This window comes from Strix uralensis, chromosome 15, assembly GCF_047716275.1.
Source record: "Strix uralensis isolate ZFMK-TIS-50842 chromosome 15, bStrUra1, whole genome shotgun sequence".
NCBI classification, from domain to species: Eukaryota; Metazoa; Chordata; class Aves; order Strigiformes; family Strigidae; genus Strix; species Strix uralensis.
This window is the reverse complement of record NC_133986.1, coordinates 4,897,306-4,918,718: the sequence shown is the minus strand read 5'-3', so window position 1 is coordinate 4,918,718 and position 21,413 is coordinate 4,897,306. Positions and strand designations below refer to the sequence as shown.

The window sequence follows — 21,413 nt, the reverse complement described above, 5'->3', positions numbered from 1 at the left end:
TCATTAAGGACAAAGTTAGTCTACAAGCAAAAAGCCAAGTCAGTGCTTCCGTCACTTTCACCCCTGTAATGGGTCTTGTATAAAGCATCTCAAAAGCATTTGAGCTGGCTTCTATTGTATTCTTGGCTCTCTCCCTTTGTGAACTTTAGTGACCTTTCTGAAGACCAGAAGAGAGGGGACAGAGAAAAGCTTGGCATACTGAACCATAATTCAGTGTAAATAAATACAGTTGCTACCAAAGATTCCCTCACATAGAGAAATAATTCTTCGATACTAACTGCTGCCAACAATTGCATTTCACTGCTACAAACTGTTCTACTCAAGGGCAAAGATTGTAGGGAGACTTATCTGAAAGCATGATTTGCACAACATTTTGAAAACATTTGAGATGTAGGCTGTTAGGACAATGAACAGTCACAGTAGTCAGAAAATTTTCTCTTCTGTTTGAATTATTATGTTTTAGTAGCATGTGCATTTTCTTCAGTCTTCTCATCCTAATTTGTTCGTAGCCAAAATGTTGACTTTTGGATAAAAACTGAGTGGATCAAGACTCTTGAAATTTAATTTCTTAGCTCATGATTGTGTAACATTTTAATATGAATAAGTATTGTATAATTTTATTTGCAAATTTCATAAAGTACTGAGAAAAGCTCAATAAAGGCCACAGCCTCATCCTCTGTTTTCTCTAATACAACAGCGTGATGATTTTTTTTCCCCCCAGTTCTGGGCATGCATTATTATTACATGCCAATTTAAACTTGTTTGCTTCAGTATGTGAGCCAAACTAGAGTTGGTAAATTTATTCTTAACCCAGTCTCTATAAGCTAGTTATCTCCAAACTGTTTTCCACTTGCTGCCTTGTGTTTTCTTGAAGCAGTTGTTTTGACAAAATAACAAGAGTATTTATAGAGTTTGATACAACCACTGGTCTTATCTAATGTTTTAATTCTTACATGCCTACATTCCGGCTCTGTGTTCATAAAACTGCACAAAAACACAAAGACAAGCACACAGCTGGTGACCAGGAGAGTATTCTGCATGACCTACTCAACAAATGACCGCTACTTTGTAAACTAAAGGGAAAGCAATCATTGTACTGGATTTTCTCATATTAGCTTCCTAAAGTTAAAACATATTATTTTCCTGCTACTTTCCCTATTTTGAGAAACCAGTGTACCCTGACTGCCAGAAGGACTAAAGCCAGATTTCTCATACATTATAACTTTATCAAGTGAAATTAACCACAGGGAAAAATTTGCACTAACTTCAGAGCTGTAGTCTCTTCTGTTACCATCATTTATTTTGGTTCTGCCCTTTTTTGCTGTTTACATCTTTCTATTTCCATCCTTTCTTCCCCAATCCTTGTGTCTTACTATCTTGCATTCTTGGTTCATATCAAACTTAGGTTCTCAGTCAGTTCCCCCATTTATTCTGTTCCAGTCCAGCCTAGTCTCTCATTTTGTGTTTTCCTCCATTACCTTTTCTCCTTCTGTTCATCTAAGTTTTATCACATTTTTTTTCTGTTCTAACATCTGCTTTAGCTTCTCAGAGCTAAACGTTTTGCAAAGCTCAAAAAGGTTTCCCACAGGGTTGCACTGTACAGGCACCAGCCTGCTTGTGCTTCTGCTTTAAAAAAAGATAGTTCAGACATCATTTGGTGCTTGGGGAAATCCTGAAAAGGACTGGATAGCATTTACAGTTTTTCTATGCAAATGACTATAACATAGCACATTACCTCTTTTCTGTTAGTCATGGTGCTAGCTGGAGAGTAAAGACAAGTAAAAATACCACCCATCCTACTTCGTGGTATAAATAATCTATTTCCAAACAAACACAAAATCTTTCTTCTACTTTTTTTACATGCTTGCCATTATTTTCTGATGCTTTCCACTATTAAAAAAAAAAAATCAGTGCTCAGACACAAAACCACATTGAAAACAAACTGTTAAATACAAGTCTGACCTAACTCCAGAATACCCGCCTTGATCCAAGCACAGTACACAGTGACCATATTTCACTTCACAAAATTAGCTTCCCTCTCCTTCAGCAATGAGCCACCAAAAGAATGTAACACTGTGTAGAGTACAAGTTACCTCATGGGAACAAACACAGAACAAAGCAGACGCTTTGTACTTCACTGCGTTACACCACTGCAAAGAGTTTGTGGCTACTAAAAGAAAAAGCACTTACATTCAGAGACATCTGATAAATATACAAAACATGAATTTATGAGAAGATATTCTCCTGAGACAGAAAACCATGGTTTCACTGCATGTCCCTTACTTGAGAAGCCACTAATCTGAGATAGAATGATCCTACACACTAGGGTCTTTCAAGACTCTCTACATTTTGAGAAGATTCAGATTAAAATCCAGATTAATAACATCTCTTCAGTCAGGTCAATACATAACAATACTGTAACAATTCCAGCAGAAAATTTCCAAGATGCTATAAAATATTAACAATACAAAGTAGCCCTTTGAGGTAGAATTTAAAAGTTGCACTTGTACATATGACTTAGGTTTTCAATATGACACTTATAAAATGTTAAGTACTTGTGATGTGCTATGGACTTTTCCAAGGACTTCCTAATATTTCAAAATCCATAAAAAGCATGCTTAGCATTTAGAGTAAGATTCATAGAGACTTCTAAAATTTTTCCACTTGTTACAGTACAGTACCATAAAGAGGCTGTATGAACATAATATACATAAGCTTCAAAATGAAGGGGAAAAAAAGCAATATAAAATACCATAAACATAGAGATTACAGGAAAGAAAACGAAATTACACAAAAGGAAAATAACATTTTGGTCACAGTCCATTAAAGTGAATAAATAAGGAAATGTTCCAGTGGTATGTTTATATATTTAAAATGACATGAATTCAAGATGACAAATGGCACAAATGTTTGTCTGCTATAGCTGGAGGATAATAAAGAAAACAAAACAAAACAAAACAAAGCATGTACAGAAAGGAGAATATTCATTTCAAACATCTGAAATATCAGCCTAACTCCCTCCTTCGTAACCCTGAGAAGTCTTTTCATTACCATACTTCATAGTTAGTGTCACTACACAATTATGAATGTTTTGTAACTAAAATTAATGTATGTAACTCAGTCCTACCCACATTTCTTTAAGCACAACTGTGGGCTTTGTAAGCACTTCCCAGCTTTTCAATCCTGACTGCATAGGTGGCCACCATCCCATTCTTCTCTTTCGAACAAACCCAGACATGGTAAAAGCTGTCACACATTCCAGCAGGTCACTCCGTCTGGACAACCAGAGACCACACCAAGCAACTGGAGAATGTTCTTGGTCCAAGACCCTCTATTATCTGTATACAGTGTGTGAACTTTGGTATTCAGGTAGTCAGTTTATCACGTACATATAAAGGAGGCTGTAAGTGCTGGGAACGGAAACAATAGCTTGTTTAGCAAAGTTTTGAGATGATTCATCAGCTATTGCACCCTGAACCAACAGCCCGTCATAAAAGCATGAATAAACAAGAAGGTACAAAGCACTTCAATTGTCTGAAAGTGACGTGAAGTTGTTCCAAAGTAAGAAAACGAAGAAAAAGTCCTTAACAACTTACTAACTATTAAAGTTCAGGAAAACGACTCTCCAAAGATAAACTGATTTAAATGGTGAATAATTTATTTTTTGCAGTAAGTATGTTTATAGACCATAGTAAATTCACATTCCTGACACACAAAAAAAATTAAGATACGATAGCGACAAAGATTTCTTAGAAGACAAAGAATGCTTATATCAGAAATATTATTGGGGAAAAGTAGAATTTTGTCAGAAATCAACCAGCAGACTTACACGCTGCGACTACCTCCAATACAAACGGGAGAAAACCATTACAGATAAAATGATAGCAGGTCATTATTGTGAAGCTAGTATGCAACTTACCCAGGGAAAAACTTAAAAAGAGAATTTGAAGTTGGCAATAAAAAAATATTAAGACATGCATAAGTAAACTCAGCTCATGATATGAGCTGCCTTAACAAGCCATTTGAGGATATTCTAAGAGAAGGTGTTCAGCTATAGTGAAAAAAACAGACTCTGGAACCCTGGAATCTCAAAGCAACTCACTACTGAGCTTGCCCCGCAGGCCTAAAGCAGACTCCATCTGATCCTGGGAATGAAGGGTTGGATACACACACAGAGCCTTCCCTCAGCACTTTGTGGGCACATGGTGACTCACTCAGAGGCCTTAATAACCAGGACCTTCCTCTTCCCCTCAGCTACAATGCTGGCACTGGAATGAAACTAAAAAAACTAGAGAAATAAGAAGTCTCGGTGAAGTATACAATGCCATTCCCACATCCCTCCATAAAGAAATTTTATCTGTGTGTTGCATGGTATCACCATCTTGTTCTCTAGCTTTCAATAAATGCATAAGGCAAAAATTTCTAATTTGAAAAATAAAAGCTTACCATTACTGTCAAAACTAAGAAACTTTCTCTAGGTCATCTTCAGGATAGTTACACTTTTTCAGTTTGGTAATAGCTTTCTTTTGTCAATACAGCTGCTGGTATTAACTCATTCATTGCCTCAGAAAGCTGAGGTGTCCTCTTTTAAGTATATTACTTGGATTCAATAAAAGCTATAAAGAAAACTGTGCTGTAACTTATAAACTACTGTACAACACGCTGGATAAATTTGATTGACCTACTCTTGATTGACCAACTCACAAACTGGTTTGTTCCCGCATAACAAGTAACAGTATTGGTTTGGCTTTGACACTCTAAAGTACATCAACAAAGTGGTCTTAGGTTGAAGATGTTTTATTGTGTTCTTTGAGGGGGGATGGGAAACACTTGGATTTTCTCCCATCATTTATCAGGGGCTTTCCTGGTTTACCTTTCAAAACAACAGACAGAGGATAAAACATCCAAAATCTGATTGTTTGAACATTTTTAAATAACGCAGCTTAATACAATATGTAATAGTTTTACATTAGTTTTTGGAAGTTAAAAACCACTATGTTTAGACTGACTATTTGCAATATTTGCTGGTACCTGCTAGCAGACCTACCAGTTGCAGACAAATGCAACATTTTCTCTCCAAATACATAATGATGCATGAAATCCAGGGGGCAAACAGCGTGTTTTTAGGTCACTGATTTGTCACAAGGCTATAAAACTACTGGACAGTGTAACTGTCTCCCATGCTTTAAGAAAAAAAAAAAAAAATCAATCACTCCCTAATGTAAAAATAGAAAGCATATAAATAAACTTGATTTCAGTACAGGTTTCACGGGATAACTGCCTTGTTTCTGTAAGGATTTCAAGGAACCATGGCAATTCCCATAGCTACTGTTGATAAAAAAGTTTGATGTACAGTGAGTCATGGAGCAGAATGCTGTAGAACCGAAAAAACTACCTGTGCTCCAGAGTCCCTTACTGCTACTCTTGAGGCTTTCTAATCCTTCTGGATACTCCTCAGACTGCTCCTGGCTGTATCACTGCTGCCCACATGAAACAACAGCAGCAGATAACAGTCAGTGGATTGTACGAGGCTCCGCAGTCTCTTGGTGACATCCCTGTTGCGAGCCCCGGGTGAGCAGCACAGCTCTCTAGAGGTTGGCAGATGGTGCTTCCACACCTTCAGAAGAGAGTTGCCCACTGCTATCACCCAGCACCTTTTCTTAGTTGCACTGGTTGTTACACGGGGAGCAGACTGGGCTGCCTTATGCAGCTCCAGCGTCCCTCCTGATGTGACAGAGATCATACACAAGAGTTTCCAGGACATGGCTAATAATCACTGCTAGCTATTTGTGCTGGATACGTTTTCCAAACCTAGGACTTAACTACAGTCCTTGTCAATAGCTGGTGGCAGCTATACAACCAACATTACTAGACCTGAATGCTGATCTGTTCATTTCTTCTCCTTAATTTTGGTGTTGGATTAAGACAGCCTTAGAGCTTGTTCTCTGTGGCAGACAGCATAAAAGAAATGCAGAAGAACCACAAATCAAGCCCTACTATTTAATAGGAAACAATCATGCAGGACTTCTTAGAATGATGTATGACCCATAAACCCACACTCACATTCTGACATAATGCCCATTCACGGGCACATATTCATTATCTGTGCTGTTTGCTTCCTTGGACATAAGAGTGCATTGGGAAGAGTAACAGAAAAACAGACAAATTATTGAGCATACAGCAATGCAAAAACAGTTCTTTTCCCTATTTGAGTCTCCAACTGCCAGATTAACAACCTTCATTTTCCATCAACCAAGCATGGAGAGGCCATTTTTCTTAGCAAAGGACAAATCCTAAATTTCTTGAACATACTAACCTGCTACCAGTGAGTAAGCATTAACTGGCCTTAGGTCTGTGCAAGTATTAGTTGCTCTCTAAGAGACTAGAAAGAAGCTAAATGACACTGTTTTTAATAACAGCAAAAACTAATGTCCCTGTTTTTTCAATCAGAAATAAATTCAATACCTTTACAGATGGGTAAAGAAAACTCCTGAAAATCAGCACCATCTGAGACACAAATGTCAGAACAAAATGCTGTCTACTTGGGGCCTTCTAATGAGATCCAAACCTGGCAGAGACACTGCACCAATTCCAAAGGACAGCAAGACATCCATGTTTCTAAGCACGTTCTCTTCAGCCCTGAAGCAAAGAGCAAAGTAGAGCAACAGGGTGATGCTACATCATCTGTGAAGCATGATGATGTAGTTGATGATGCTCAAACAAGAGGAGCGGATTGGAGGTAGCAGCCAAAATCCTGCTCAACACACAAAAAAAGAAAGATCTCACTGAGCAGACAGACAGAATGTTCCAGGCAATAAATTTATAAAGACTACCAAGAAATCAGCCTGGAAAGGGCAGAAGATTCCCAAAGAGGCATCCTGAAGTCAGATGTCAGTAAAGCAGATGATTCTCATTGTGACACAGTAAGAATGAAAGTGTTGCGGGGATTTTAGTTTTTTTTCAGCCTGACAGAATTTCTATTGTTTCTATTATTCAGAAAATGCAGCATGATATGAATCCAAATATTCCAACATTTGTGGGTCAGAATTCAAATGTAAATTTTGAAAATAATCCACCTTTATAACATTATCAAATTAAAAACAAACCACAACCAGGCCAGAAAGCGATTTAAACCAGTATATGCATGCTTTTATATCCATATCTAACAAAATAGAAGTTATCATGTTACAAAATATCCCAAGGTAATTTTTAAAATTATTTTTTAAAAAAAAAGCATTAGCTTTATGGCGATATCCAGACTTTCAGCAACTTTAAGATTTGGTGTGAAAGAAACACCATGTTTTGTTGGTGACAAAACATTAGTTCATTGACTGTTAGATAAAATGCAGCACTTGGCATCACATTTTTTACAAGGAAAAACTCATGTGGACTACTTATTTACAACTCTGTTTATGGTTTAGTGAACGTCTTTATGCCTGTATTTGAGTTTGTGTGGGCAAAAGCATGAACTCAGCACTTATCCTTGTTTGTAATAAAATGTATTTATTTGTCATTCAAATGAAACTGTAGGTCCTTGTAAAGGGTAAAGACAAGTCAACTTAACAAATGGCAACACAAAAGAAAAAAAAATCAGTTGGACAACATAAATTTAATGGCAACATAATTCTCTAAGGTCCTTTTCTTTCACCCTTCCACAAACTGATGTCTTTGTTCCACAAGAAATATTTAAGCAGACTAATACTTGCTCCCAGACTGTAATGTTCAGTCACAAAAGAAAGGAGTCCCCTGAGCTGGGGATCCTCATAGCATAAGGGAATATACAAGCTGTAAGAGTAGCAGCTTCCAAACACATGTTAGGATTTAATCCAAATTTGTCACCCGTTTTCTCCCATCAATTCTTTATTTATTATTATCAAGAGCCTAGTAATTCACAATAACCCTTTCAACTGATACAGTCCCCTTTCTGCCTTGAGTCGTCCTACTTATGCAGCTTCAAATGTTCTGGACCGCAAAACTCACACAGAATTTTGCCCCTTCACACTGAATTTACTGGGTTAAACCTTGATAGTAAAGGTTTTCTTTTTTTCCATTTATACCTAAGTGTTCCCCACCAAAACTGTCAGCTTTTTCCTTCCTCTTTCCCTGATACAATCTTTATCTCTGACTTTATGTTTTTGAAAGAGCACATGACAATACTTCATAAGAAAATCATAGAAAAACTCAAACCAGACATCCCTGCCTACTCAGTGTTCCAGCACATTTCTAGGAGCTAGACACAGAGAGATGCTTGCCTAAAAACTTTGAAAAAAAGAAATAGGATCTCTGGTTATAACAAAAATATATAAACTAAATTAGATGCTTTTTTTCCTATCAACTATGTCAAATGTAATGATATGCAAATTTTATTGTCTTTTAACACATGTTTAAGAGACACTTCATGCAATACAAAAGGTTCTGTACTAGTGGAGTATCTTAAACTGTTTCACTTTAATAAAAAACAGTTTAACAGCATCCTCAAACTTGCTTAGATTGAAGAAGAAATTAAATTAAACCTCTGACCTGTACCAGCATTTTGCTGGTTTCTAGGCCAGTCTCCCTGGGTATTATGTTCTGGAAGTTTTCTACGGATAAACCGTAAGTTCTTAAAACAATGCTGTTCACATAATAGGTAAACTTATGCAAAACAAAACCCAGGTAGTGCTTCTGGAGGAAAAATTACCAAAAGACTTACTTTTTGTGCTTTCTCAGGTAGTCCTCTCCTGTAAAAATTTTTGCTTGACTATCTTTGAAACTGAGCTGAGCTACCTGGAATTTGTGCTGTATTGAAAACAGTGCTAATATCATCTTTCTTCTGAGTCTATCCCAGTGTTTTCTGCAGGTCAGTAACAAATCTGTCTCTGCTTCAAATTCTGGAAAATCAGGGCAACAGAAAGACACAACAATTTTTAAGTGACGATATATGTCAATACTACTTTATTCAGTTTTGACAGGTGAGTGAACTGAGGCACACACTAATCACTGAATCTTAGCAAGCAGACCAGAACTGGATTCAGAGAGTGTGACTTCTACTACTCTTCAACACAAAATCCATTAAAAATTACCTTGACATACATATTCCTTTGCAGCACAAGCTCTGACAGTTTTCAGATGCACTTATGTATGAAAATGGCATATGGAGTCAACCTGCATTGGCAGAGAAACAAATTTAAATTCCAGCCCAGTATTACCAAAATATATATTTTCACCACATCTAGTCTAGCTCATGATCCTGTTACATTTCATCTTCCATATCTAGAATCCTTTTACTCTAAACCCCAAACTTCTCCCTCATTAATTCCATTTACATAGATAAAAGCTAATGTGATGAACCAAAACCAGTCTAAATCCACTGATGGCAGACTTGTTACAAGTTAACACCCGGATAACCTGAAATCTGTATCCAGCCCTACAAAATCAGCCTCACAGATTGACACTAACACTGAAAAAGTGAATACACACACCTCACTGCTCTTCCTATATTTATTTAATACAAATTGATGTCACAACCTGTATCTCAAATATCTCCTCTCATGAATTATTCCCCTTCATTAATTCTGCGCATTTCATTCTAAGCAGTACAAGTCAGCAGAAGAAGCCTTATTGAGCCTCCTTGTATGATAGCACTTCGCAGTCTCTCTGTCATCACTGAGCCAATGGATGACTTAAGCAATATATATGGAATTTATAATGGTAAGATGGCAAAACAGAAGATGGCGCAGCCTACATGCTGCTACTGTCATATTATGATTAAAGGCTTTATATTCCTGTGCTTCAGAATCCTGGGTATCTCCTGAAGCAAGTATAGAATTACTTCTCACCTCCACAGGCTTTTAATTATTTTCAGACAACTATTCCACCAATTCTTCAAAGAATTGCAAAAAGTTTGATGAAAAGGCATCCTGATTTACAGTCTTACATTTTAAATGGATACAGACAATTTCAAAATCGTATTTCTATCTGAAAATATCCTTTTGCTGATCTCTACCAGTACTGACAAAGGCTACTGTGAATAATAGACTGCAAAAGAAAAGCCCCCACTTTGCTGCTTTGGATCTTTCATGCTGTTTCTAACATTTGTGCCCAGCTGGCTTCAGTACTTTATTATGCTAAGAGTTTTTTTCTAATGGAAAAATATAGCAGAGTCAAAGCCATAAAAAACTACTGCCAGGCCTCAAGTTGTGTATTTTTAACTTTAGCTGGGTTGGCTACATGTTTCAAGCCAGTTGTTTTGTCTTTTAACACAAATTTAGTTTCTTTTAGGCTTGGCTAGTATTGCCAAATCCAAGGTTCTGACATAGCTTCAGCTTAAGAACACTTCCAATAAAACCAGGCTCAAAAGCTGTTTGAACCACAACTTTAACCACCTAGATCCACACCCAAATATTTATGGTGAATCAAGACAGGCTTCTAGTGCCCTGATCATTACCCTAGCTCAGTCCCAAAATCATTTGTTTAGAAAGAGGTGTCAGCTGTTGCCATACTATCCATCAGTTGTGTCAAGCCCTAAGTAATGAGCATGGTACTACTCACATTTTTGTTTACTAATATTAGTATCCATGGTTCAGCAAAATTATTTTTTTAGGTTCATGCCATGCCTTTCTGCATTTGCTCTGACTATAATTCAGATTTCTTACTACTACCATCCACGGAAGATCTACTGGAAAGCCAGTCAGTAATTATTTAGTTATAAATGACTGGGGAGGGAGACTTAAGCCTCTAGCGTGACTAACTGGGTGGCCTTAATTTGTTGCTAATGTTATCGGGCTGTGATATACTGATGTACTATGGGCAGCTCTGACCAGGCAGAAACATATAGCAGATGATCTCACAGATCCTTCCTGTCTCATTGTGTAATAACCCAGCAACATGTCGTACTGTGCAGGGCAGGTAGAGCAGCCCAGTGCCTAACAAAGCTGCATGTCACATCTCATGTATGAGACAGGCAATGTTTTCAAAAGGCTATCGCACCTTTGAAGAGGTTTGGAAAGAACAGGCACATGCTCTGAACAATTCTGGGCTGAATCCAGGCTGGAAAGAGAGCAACCTGACAGAAATAGAAGAAAAATACTCTTATCCAGCACTTTTTTCTTATAAGCTCTAAAATTCTAAATAGAAATAGGTAAACCAACAAAACTTTGTATAGGCATTAAGTGGTAATTTAAGGCTTTCTTTTAGATATCCCTAACATCATTACAATTTGTAATCAGCATCAGCATTATAAATTTAAGATACTTACTAGGACACCTCTATTATTATCATTATTGTTCCAAAAACTCCAAGAACAAGTAGGGTGTGGTGTCACTATCTAGGTGTGGAACAAAAGAATAATAGTCAAAATTTTGTATCTCCTCCCTTGAAAGATCCATTGTCATGAAAATATTATAGAATTAATATTTAAAAAACAAAACAAACCCCACAGACTTTGGAGAGACATTCTAGTGATGAAGAAACTGGGGGTTTTTTTCTTAAATGAAGCAATGGATTTTCAAGATACCCGTTTTATTTAAAATAACAGCTTCAGGAGCACTGATTTTGGGGCTGGAGGGGTGGGGTGGAATAGTGTCATGAGGTACCTGGGGAAAAAAAAAATACTGACTCCCTCAGATTGTCCTAGCCTGGTAACACTAAAAGCTCGCCCTATTTTGATTAGCTAGTCATCCTCATTAAGCGTCTAACAGCGCCCGTGGTGCTGGGGGGGCGGGGGGGGAGTTGCTGCGCCCCCCGTCCGCGGCCTCTACCGCTTCCCTCTTGTTTCACCGCGTTCACCGGGGGAGGGAGGGGCTTGCACAGCTCCACCTCCCCGCTCGTTCCTGGTACCTTCGCCAGCTCTAACACACGGCAGGCCGCGGCCTGCCCTTCGAGCAAGCGCTGCTCTCAGCACACTCCATTCTCCCGGCACAGCACCTGGCCCTTCGCGACAAGCGAAGCCGCCCCTGAGGTCACTGCCCGCAGCCCTCCTCCCTCAGCACCGGCCGAGCTTCTCTCATCTCCCAGCCGCACCCCGGTCGCTGCCCTCCCAGCCCCAGCCGTGCCCAGGAGCGATGGCGCTGCAGATGGGCCCCGCCAGGCCAGGCCAGGCCTAACCCACCCCACGGCTACCGCGCCCCGGGACACGGGGGATTCCCGCCCTGGGGCGACAGCCCCCTCACACCCGCCCCCGCGGGCGGCGCGTGCGCAGCGCGAGCCCGACCCGGCAGTCGAAAGCGCCGCGCGCTAGCCCACGTGACCGCCAGCCCACGTGACCGCCACACCCCCCCTCCCTCCCTCCGTCCCCGCCGCTGCCTCCGCCGCGGCCGGTGTCGCCGTTCTCCGTTTGCAGGCGGAAGCGCCGCTCGAGGGTTCCGCTGTTCTATGGTGAGGCGGAGGTCGGGTGGGGTGAGGGGACGTTAATGGCCGCCACAAGCAGCGCGGCTGTCGCTGGGGCAGCGCGGAAGTCGGGTGTTGGCGTCCTGGCCCAACGGCGGAAGAGAGTCCACGGCAAGGTACCGGGCAGCCGTCTGCCGCCCGAGGGGTCGCGGGTGCGCGGACGGCAGCGGGAGAGGGGTGCGAGGCGACGGGCCGCGCCGAGCAGCCGCGGTGGCACCGTGCCAGGCCCCGCGGAGCGGCCAGGCCGCGCTCCGGAGGGGCCGTCCGTCTGCAGGCTGGGGCCGCGGAGATCCCTTCCGGGGGGCGCCCGGCCACCCTGCTTCGCGGGCCGGCCAGCTGCTCACCCCTCGCCCTCCTCTGCGCCCAGCCGGCCTGGCAGGGGGCTTCTTGGGGGTGAGTGCCCTCCGCAAAAGCAAAGGAGCCGCCGGTCTTTCCGCTGGCCTAACGCACGGTTCTCAACAGGCAGCCCTGGCCAGGGGCTGTCACCGATTGATGAGGGTCTGTGGTGCGGCGCTGTGCAGCCGCTGGACATCCAGCATAATGTATTCAGACAAGGGCTCACACCTGTAATTTCAGGACTGTTCTTTCCCTTCGACTCTTATAACCCAGTGCTGCCACTCTAAACTGTAGCTTCCTCCATCCTTTGTTTCTAACGGCATCAAGAAGCTAGAAAACCCTTGCTGAATCTCTGCTAGGGCCGCAGGCTTTTTGACCACAAGTGCTTCGATGTGCTGATCCTCATCGCTGTCTTCTGTTATTGTGTTTGGTGCAGTAAACATTAATTAATGATTTCACAGGTGTGAATACAAGCCTTCATTTTGGTATTTGGTTTTTGAAGCTCTCCTGTTTCCACCAGAAAGAATTTAAAGGCAAACTGCTGTGTACTCCTCCCAAGGGGAGGAGGGAAGAAATGCATCTGAAGTTTCTACCAAGAATTCCTACAAATCAAGTGGATGAGCTACATAACTTATGTCACCAGCACACTATTGTTTGAACAAACTGTGGTGATAGACTTGATGTGCTTTCTCTCTATTTAATATAGCGGTATTTCAGGTAGTGCAACTGTCAAAACAGATACCTGCCAAGGATAACATGGTAATAACATTTTTCTGTAAAATAGAAAATAATTATTTTTTAAATTAGAACGTCTTCCAAGAGTTCTGACTTCTAATACATCTGCAAATTTTGAAAATTCAGATCATCACTTTTATATTGACCTAGTGTGCTTCCTCATCCACATACATAACCCTCACCTTCCACAGCAGGAATCGGTCAAAAGTATACATTAGCATTTGAAGCAAGCTTGGTGCATAGCCTATACAGACCTCTTGGAATTATTTGGCATTAGCTAAATTGCTGTTAAAATGTTAACTCAGCTGCAGTGAGCTTTGATCATACACAGTTCTAGTTACCTTAGTTTGAAAGACAGACTTAGTGCACCTAATGAAAAAAAGATTGATTTTGAGTATAGCTGGTTCACTACAAGGGTAAAGTTTGACAGATGGTCTTTTACAGGGATTTAAAAAAAAAATCATTCAAAGTCAGTACCGCAGTAAATGGGTAAAGGCACTGGAACTTTTATGTAGCTAAACTTAACAGTCTCAGTGCTCAGCAGGCACTGAGAATAAGAGTTTTTAAAACTTCATGGACATCTGCATTTTACTCCTTATTTGTATTATTCAGATCTGAAGAGCTGTGCCAAGGCTGAAAACTTCAGGAGAGGTCTTAGTTAAAGAATACAGACATTTCAGTGAAGAAGAGTTCAGATAGCCTAGCAATTTAGGACTGGACGAGTTCTAGTCCTGAAAATACAGGATTTAGGTTTTGACCTGAGAAATCAGTATTGAATATTAGAATACTTAGTCTTTCTCTTTTCAGATAACTTGCCAAAAAAGAACCTTTTTTGGTTCTTGCTTTATTGTCAGAACAAAATACACACCTTTTTTGCAAACTGGGGTGTTTATAACATTGTGCCTTTACATCTGGGACTCTTTGTATCTCTTATTATTCTTGCTTTAAGTGTGAAAGCTGGAGCATTCTTAACAATAGGCTGAGAAAACTTGTTTAAAAGTAGTTATACTCAGTTCTGTCTTGAATCAGATATAAAATTTTACTTTCAAACAAGTTTACTGGTGTGAGTATAGCCCAGCATATCTTTTATATTTGGATCAGTTAAAATCACCAGACAATAGCACATCCTGTGCAAGACCTTTATATTACTGTGCATGCAGTTTAATATATGGAAATGTAATGTGTAATTGCTTCAGATATACACATCTGGTTTAGAAAAACTGAAGTATTACAATCAAGAGGATTTCTGCTGCAAAAATGTTCCAGGCAGTGGCTTTTCAGAGTAATTTTTAAAAGCCTATTAACTTTTCACTGTTCCTTGTTAAAGTTTTGCACTGTTGTGTTCATATTTCTGTATATTGGATAAACTTACAATATTTTATATTGTTAGGTTGTATGTGATGCTGTTTGCTTTTATTTTATTGAAAGTAGCATCCCAGATTTTTTTCATTATACAATTGGCCAATACTTTTATTGATTAAAAACCATATTACCCTGTTCAGTGGTTAGCACAAATAACTATGTGTTGTGGTTTAGCCCCAGCTGGCAACTAAGCACCACACAGCTGCTCACTTGCTCCCCCGCAGTGGGATGGGAGGGAGGATCGGAACGGTAAGAGTGAGAAAGAAACTTGCAGGTTGAGATAAAAACAGGTTAATAAATAAAGAACTTTTTTTTTTTTTTAAATTGTGAGGAAAAGCACAAAGAAAAACAGAGTGGAAAATAAAACCCAAGAAAACAAGCCATGCAAGTGAAAACAATTGGTCACCACCAACAGAACAATGCCCAGCCATTCCCTGAGCGACAGCACCACCACCACCCCCCCAATCTCCCCCCCCTGCCCCCCAGCTTTATATGCTGAGCATGACACAGTATTGTCTGGGATATCCCTTTGGTCAGCTGTCCTGGCTGTGTCCCCTGCCAACTTCTTGTGCACCCCCAGCCTATTCACTTGTGGGGTAGTGAAGAACAGAAAAGGCCTTGATACTGTCTAAGTGCTGCTCAGTATTAGCTAAAACTTCAGCGTGTTATCAACACTATTTTCAGTACAAATCCAAAACATAGCCCCATATAAACTACTATGAAGAAATTTAACTCTATCCCAGCCAAAACCAGTACACTGCTTATGAATTTGTCTGATTTTGTCTTTGTGGAGTAGCATGTAGGTGAACATTAACATCCCAGTTAGGTTGTATTCATTGTAGTTAAGGTTTCTGAGGTTCCAAAAGCAAGTGAATTCATTTCTTTTGGTAGAAATTTGTCCTTTATGTTGCAATAGAAAATAGTGCAAGATGGGCTCAGGCTCTGATGTGTTAGAGCCAGCATTGGATTTGCCACAAACTTTGGCATGAGTGTGAGACCACTCTGCAGTTGCTAGCTTTGTATTTGGTAACTGAATTAGTATTTAACTTGAAACAACAGCCAGTATTTACATCAAACAGGCATGGTGCTCAGCTGGAGAGAGCTGCACACAGAGGTCACATGACCACAACTGCACAGATCTAGAACCACCAATCTTTGTGTATGCCCCAGGCTGTCCCTTGAAAAGGCTCAGGTTGATTCTGTGTGTGTTGACTTGCACCTGGTATACATGGGAAGAACATGCAGGGAAGCGCTGTTGGATGTGAATTGCTATCTGACATCAGACAGCCTGTGCAGCCTACCTTCAGCAGCTTTTTTCCCTAAAACTACTCGGAAACAGGATGGGTGAATTGTTTAGCCATCGGCAGTCTCTTCCTGTGGGCCATCTTCACAGCTGGCCTTGACTAGCAGGGATTGTGCCAAGAGAGGAGACCCCCAGGAAACTGATGACCAGAGCAGGCTGCTGTCTGAACAATTCATCCACCTCATATCTTGCTCCCAGATTGCTTTTGAGAAAGTAATGCTACTAAATATGTTGAATTTATATTTCCTGTAGCTGGGAAAAAATGCCTCTGAAAGGACTACAAGATGCATGGTTTAATTCCAGAATTAAATTTAGTGTATTTAGTCTTACCTAGACTAGAAGGCTATATTTTCTTTACATGTTTTTTAAATCACTTAAACCTAGTCTGTCAAGCTTGCAGATAAGGTTTGCAGCACAAATCTGATTGATTTTAATGCTTTCTCTAGGGTGATCTTCATAGAAACTACTAAAGACTTCAAAGAATTCATTTTAGGCAAAATAAGTGAAATAAGTTGTTCTGATAACGTAAAATGGATCCTTGTACAGTTGGAACTCAGCTTCAAGCTACCAATGAATGCCATAAGACCTATTACACCCGTCACACTGGCTTCAAGACTAAGCAAGACATATCTTCATCTGATCTACTGTTACTTCAGCTTAGAACAGGAATAACCCTTTCAGAGAACAATACAATCTGCTTCCACCATGCAAAAATTTACATTGAAAGATTTGAAGATTTACAAAAATCATGTTGTGATCCCTTTAATATACACAGAAAACTATCAAAGAAAAACTTACGAGCAATTGACTTAGATGATGCAGCTTTTCTAAGTGCCAAGTTTGGAAGACAGTTTGTACCTGGTTGGAAGCTTTGTCCCAAATGTATGCAGATAATAAACGGAAGCGTGGATGTTGAATCTGAAGATCGCCAAAGAAGAAAACTTGATTCAGACGTATGTATATGGATCAGTTTTCCCAACCCTTCTAACTTCTGCAAGCTATTGGAATTGAGCTTCAGACAATTCCTACATAAAGAAATTAAGTTTAATAGAAATATGAAATGGTGTAGTCATTTAGATATGGGGGAGTTTACTGTATTTAAACCTTTATTTGGAGGGCCTTAAAAAAATCCTTTTCACTCATTAAATATTATGGCCTTTTCAATTCAAATGATTGTGTCTGCGAGGGTGACTTACAACTCATAAGTTTATGTAAATACCAGACTGCTACTGGTGTTATAAGCTGTTACTCAAGTCTTGCAAAAAACAAGCTCGTGTGCTTAAAACTGAACACGACAAAGATTGCTTCTAAGGATATTGAGATAAACTTCTTGTTTAGTCTCTTCAGTTTTAAAAAAAAACAAACCCTTTCTCTAGCAGTTCATTACTAAGTGAAGCTGCACTGAGGTGAATTAAGTGTACTCTTGTGGTGTCTGAGCTGTGAAGGCCATGGCCTTTGTTCAGGGGCAGTAATGAACTGGTGTGGGAGGATAATGCTTTAAGTGCTGAGTTTGGAATACAGCTTGTACCTTGTTGGATGCGCTGTTCAGGCTGTATGCAGGCAATCAGTAGAAGTGTGGGCAACCACATCAGCAAGAGCTCATCCATATATGCCCCATAGCAAAGCAGAATTGCATTCTAGGAGCTGTTGTCCCTTTTAGTCCAGGGGCTGTTGCCCAATTCTATTTTTTGATTATGTGTCAGTATGTTTAGGAGACTGATAAATTTTGAAATTTGAAAGCATTGATTAAAATTGCTTCTATAAAGCTTGTATTGTTGGGTTTTGAGACTAGTACAGTTCTCCAGTATAAAAATTTTCAGACAAGTTGTTTCTCCTGGGAAATTCAGTCCTTAGAGTTGATGTCACCAATTTACCTAAGTTATTACTTAGGCTTGACTGGACATTCTCTCAAACCTGAATTTAGGTTTGTATTTGTAATTAAATGAGATTTTCTGTCTTTGTTCAGGGGCGTACAGCTAAGGCTTTAAAGTCTCTACAGTTTACTAATCCAGGACGACAGACTGAATTCACTCCTGAGACCAGTAAGAGGGAAAAAAGAAGGCTGCAAACAAAAAATACATCATTTAATTCAGACAGGTGAGCTGTTCCTGTATTTACATTAACTCACTTCAAAATAAAATAGCCTTGATGGTCAGCATCCCTGTAACACTATAACATTTTCTATATGTATGTTTGCATGTTTATGGATTGCTTTTTTTGTTTTTTAGGCTCACTCTCATTACTGAGATAAACAAAACAAGACAAAGTGTTAGCATACAGGCCATATTTCAGGCAATTAGAATACAAAAGAGTATTTGGTAAGGCATGACAATACTACACAGATCATAGATAAAGCTGTTAATTTATGCATAAACTAAAATTCTGATAATAGGCTAAATTTGAATACAGTAAGATCAAGTAGACTACACTTAAAATAGTGGAGTTGTCATCTGTCAGTAAACTCAGTAGTTACACTTTGTAAACAAAAGTGTGCAAGTTAGGACCTTACCTTCCTTTTTTAAAAGGAAGGTAGTGTCCAAGCTGGACAATACTAGATAACAAATTACAACCTTCTAATGTGACTGATTTTAAAATCATGCTTTCTACAGAGGAAAGGTATATGCAGCTGTATTTTGTCTGACATTTTCCACTAGTATTTTGGTCTAATTCAGTCTTGTCCTAATAGGAGAGTGGTAGAGATCCCAGCTTTAACTAGTCATACAATATTTGTTAAAATAGCAGGAAAGATCTCATTAATGCCTCTCCCCTGCTCTCCACCTAAGTTTAACCTTACAAGACAAACAGACACTAGGTGTCCTGCTCACAAACTACACATCTTTCCCCTCCAGTTGTTTCTTCTATTCAGCTTGGGCGCAAGTTGCAACCAGGGAAATTTTGTTGAGATGTTAGGAAGACCTTTTCTATGTGTGTAGTAAAATGCTGAATCAAAAGTGTTGTGGCATCTCTGACATTAGAGCTGTTCAGAACTCAACTAGATGCAGCCCTAAGCAACCTCATTTGAGTTGACCTGGCTTTGAACAGAGGGTCAGACAAAGTGGCTTCCAGAGGTCCTTCCAAACAGTTTTTCTGTGATCCTGCAGTTTAACAGAACTGTTAGAGATGGGTAATGATAAAAGCCTAAAAATACTTTTAAATTAGGATGTGCACACCCTAAATGATTCTACACAACTTCCTTTGAATTATAGCTACACGTTATAAAAGTAAATTAAGGGAGCATTTCACATCATCTGAAAGGTAATCTGAAGTTTACATCATATAACTATGAATACTCCTAAGTTCTTGAATGAGTGTGCTGTTGAAGAAATAAAACCTCATTCTTGAAATTACTTCAGAAGCACTGCAGTGCAATTAGCACTGAGAAATGTTGTCAAATACAGTAACTTATATACATCTTTTTAACTAAGAGTGTTAAAACAAACACCTGAAGAAAGCAAACTTCTGTCCACAACAATTAGCAGCTTGGCATCAAAATGGATTTTTTAGCATGGAAATAACTGTTGTTTTTCATTATACAGGCAAGTTATACCATCCAAGAGTAAAGTCTACGATAGCCAGGGGCTGCTCCTTTACAGTGGGATGGACCTCTGTGACTGTCTTGATGAAGATTGCCTGGGATGTTTCTATGCTTGCCCCAAGTGTGGCTCCAACAAGTGTGGAGTTGAATGTCGCTGTGACCGCAAGTGGCTGTATGAGCAAATCGAGATAGAAGGAGGAGAAATAATTAAAAATAAGCATGTTGGTTAGTGTATATGTACATTACATGCTTTGATTAAACACAACACATTCATCATTTAGTGGTTTAATGAAAGCCATTGGAACTTACCACAATCTACATGAAAAATGTGCTTTCACGTTCATTTTCAGTATGATTATGGAAACAATCATACTACTGTCTTTTCACACTTCATTATACCTTGTATTCAGTCTTGTTAGTCATCCAAGTAATTTCTCCTTGAACAGTCTTTCACAGTATTTAAGTGCAAGGTACAAAACTTTCATGTAGTATATCCTGAGCCACTCACTATCATTTCATACACTGCTTTGCAGAGTGTACCATTTCCACGTATCCCTCATTTTTCCTTCTCTAATTCAGGGTCTTATGGTTTTGAATCTGTTTTATGTGAGACACTTAAAGTTCTCAGTGAGCTTACCTGTTGTATTATAAAGCTCTCTCCAGTATCAATAGTGAGCGCTATATCTTCTATAGATTATCCCAGCTACATCTGATAAATTCAATCTTGTTCACTTAAATGGATTCAGAAGCATTTAGGAGTTCAGTTACTGGGATTTAAGATCAAGTTATCCTTATTAATTCAAGCCTCACTGTTTAAGTGTTATTAAACTGTCAAGGCATTGAAAAATATGTTAAACCATTTAATTATAGTACTGTTTTGTTGGTTTCTGTAGAACAGTTGAAATAATTTTGCTGTATTTGTTATCAGTCTATAATTGGACTGGTACTTCAACAGCCCCTCTCCCCTTCTTTTCTTGTTTTTAAGGTAAAGGTTTACATGCAGTTGAAATGAATTTGAATTTCTGTTCCCAAACTAAGAATATCCAGACTGCTACAAAAAAAAAAAGTTGAATTGAAATTATGTTTGGTTGATGCATTATCTATCCTGAGAACATTAAAATTTTACAATATAACAAGATTTATGGAAAAGAAGTTTTATAATTATTAGTAAGATTTAGTGTTATTTCTTGGTCTTTTCACTAAATATCCTATTTCTATGATAGACGTGGAAGATCTGTGTGTTTATTAGGTCACATTTGAGAATACTGTTAATTATTGATTTCTGAAGACTTAGTAAAGTTGTATAATCTTTGCTATTGGTTTATTTTCTTTTCTGTATCATGAAGGTTGTATGGCTAAAATCCAAAGCTGTGCTTTGAGTTGTACTGACCTCTGCTGGTCCTAGTGAAATGTGAGCATCAATTTACACTACATTTTAACTAAATCTGCTATGAAAATAAACAGACTTTCTCTTTTGGTCAGACTGTTGGCTGTCCTTCCAATGGATGTCTCTCATTGGCCTGAACCATCATGTGAGTTTATTTAGGGAGCGCAGCACACCCTTTACACTTTTTCAGATAGCATCATCACCACAACTGAGTAATAGCCACGGCTTCCCTTACATGCAAGTGGCATTTAATGCATTTTACTTTGTTGACTACAGAGCATGCTTATCCTGACACAGCGACTAATCTTGCATGCTGGATCCATTGGAACGGTTTCATCTCCAAAGCAACCTTTGAAATTAGATTAAATGAGGGGGGAAAAAACTGGTCC

At 39.3% G+C, this 21,413-nt stretch overlaps 1 protein-coding gene across 3 annotated transcripts; it reads left to right on the top strand.

Annotated features, from left to right (window-relative positions):
- Window positions 1-12,244: 12,244 nt before the first annotated feature.
- On the top strand, window positions 12,245-21,118 carry ARL14EP (ARF like GTPase 14 effector protein). 3 transcript variants are annotated; one of them, XM_074884473.1, is made up of 5 exons: window positions 12,245-12,482; window positions 13,164-13,461; window positions 16,549-17,055; window positions 18,069-18,199; window positions 19,639-21,118. In XM_074884473.1, the coding sequence occupies exons 3-5, from the start codon at window positions 16,633-16,635 to the stop codon at window positions 19,865-19,867; spliced, it is 783 nt and encodes a 260-aa protein (XP_074740574.1). In that variant the 5' UTR covers window positions 12,245-12,482; window positions 13,164-13,461; window positions 16,549-16,632; the 3' UTR covers window positions 19,868-21,118. The 3 variants fall into 3 exon arrangements, with proteins under 3 accessions (XP_074740574.1, XP_074740573.1, XP_074740575.1); XM_074884472.1 differs by lacking the exon at window positions 13,164-13,461 and having other exon boundaries at window positions 12,246-12,482; XM_074884474.1 differs by lacking the exon at window positions 12,245-12,482 and having other exon boundaries at window positions 12,513-13,461.
- Window positions 21,119-21,413: the final 295 nt, after the last annotated feature.

Coding starts and splice junctions, on each gene's coding strand:
- ARL14EP (XM_074884473.1), top strand. CDS start 16,633: ATGGATCCTTGTACAGTTGGAACTCAGCTTCAAGCTACCAATGAATGC. Junction 17,056..18,068: donor GAAGAAAACTTGATTCAGAC/GTATGTATATGG, acceptor GTCTTTGTTCAG/GGGCGTACAGCTAAGGCTTT. Junction 18,200..19,638: donor ACATCATTTAATTCAGACAG/GTGAGCTGTTCC, acceptor TTCATTATACAG/GCAAGTTATACCATCCAAGA.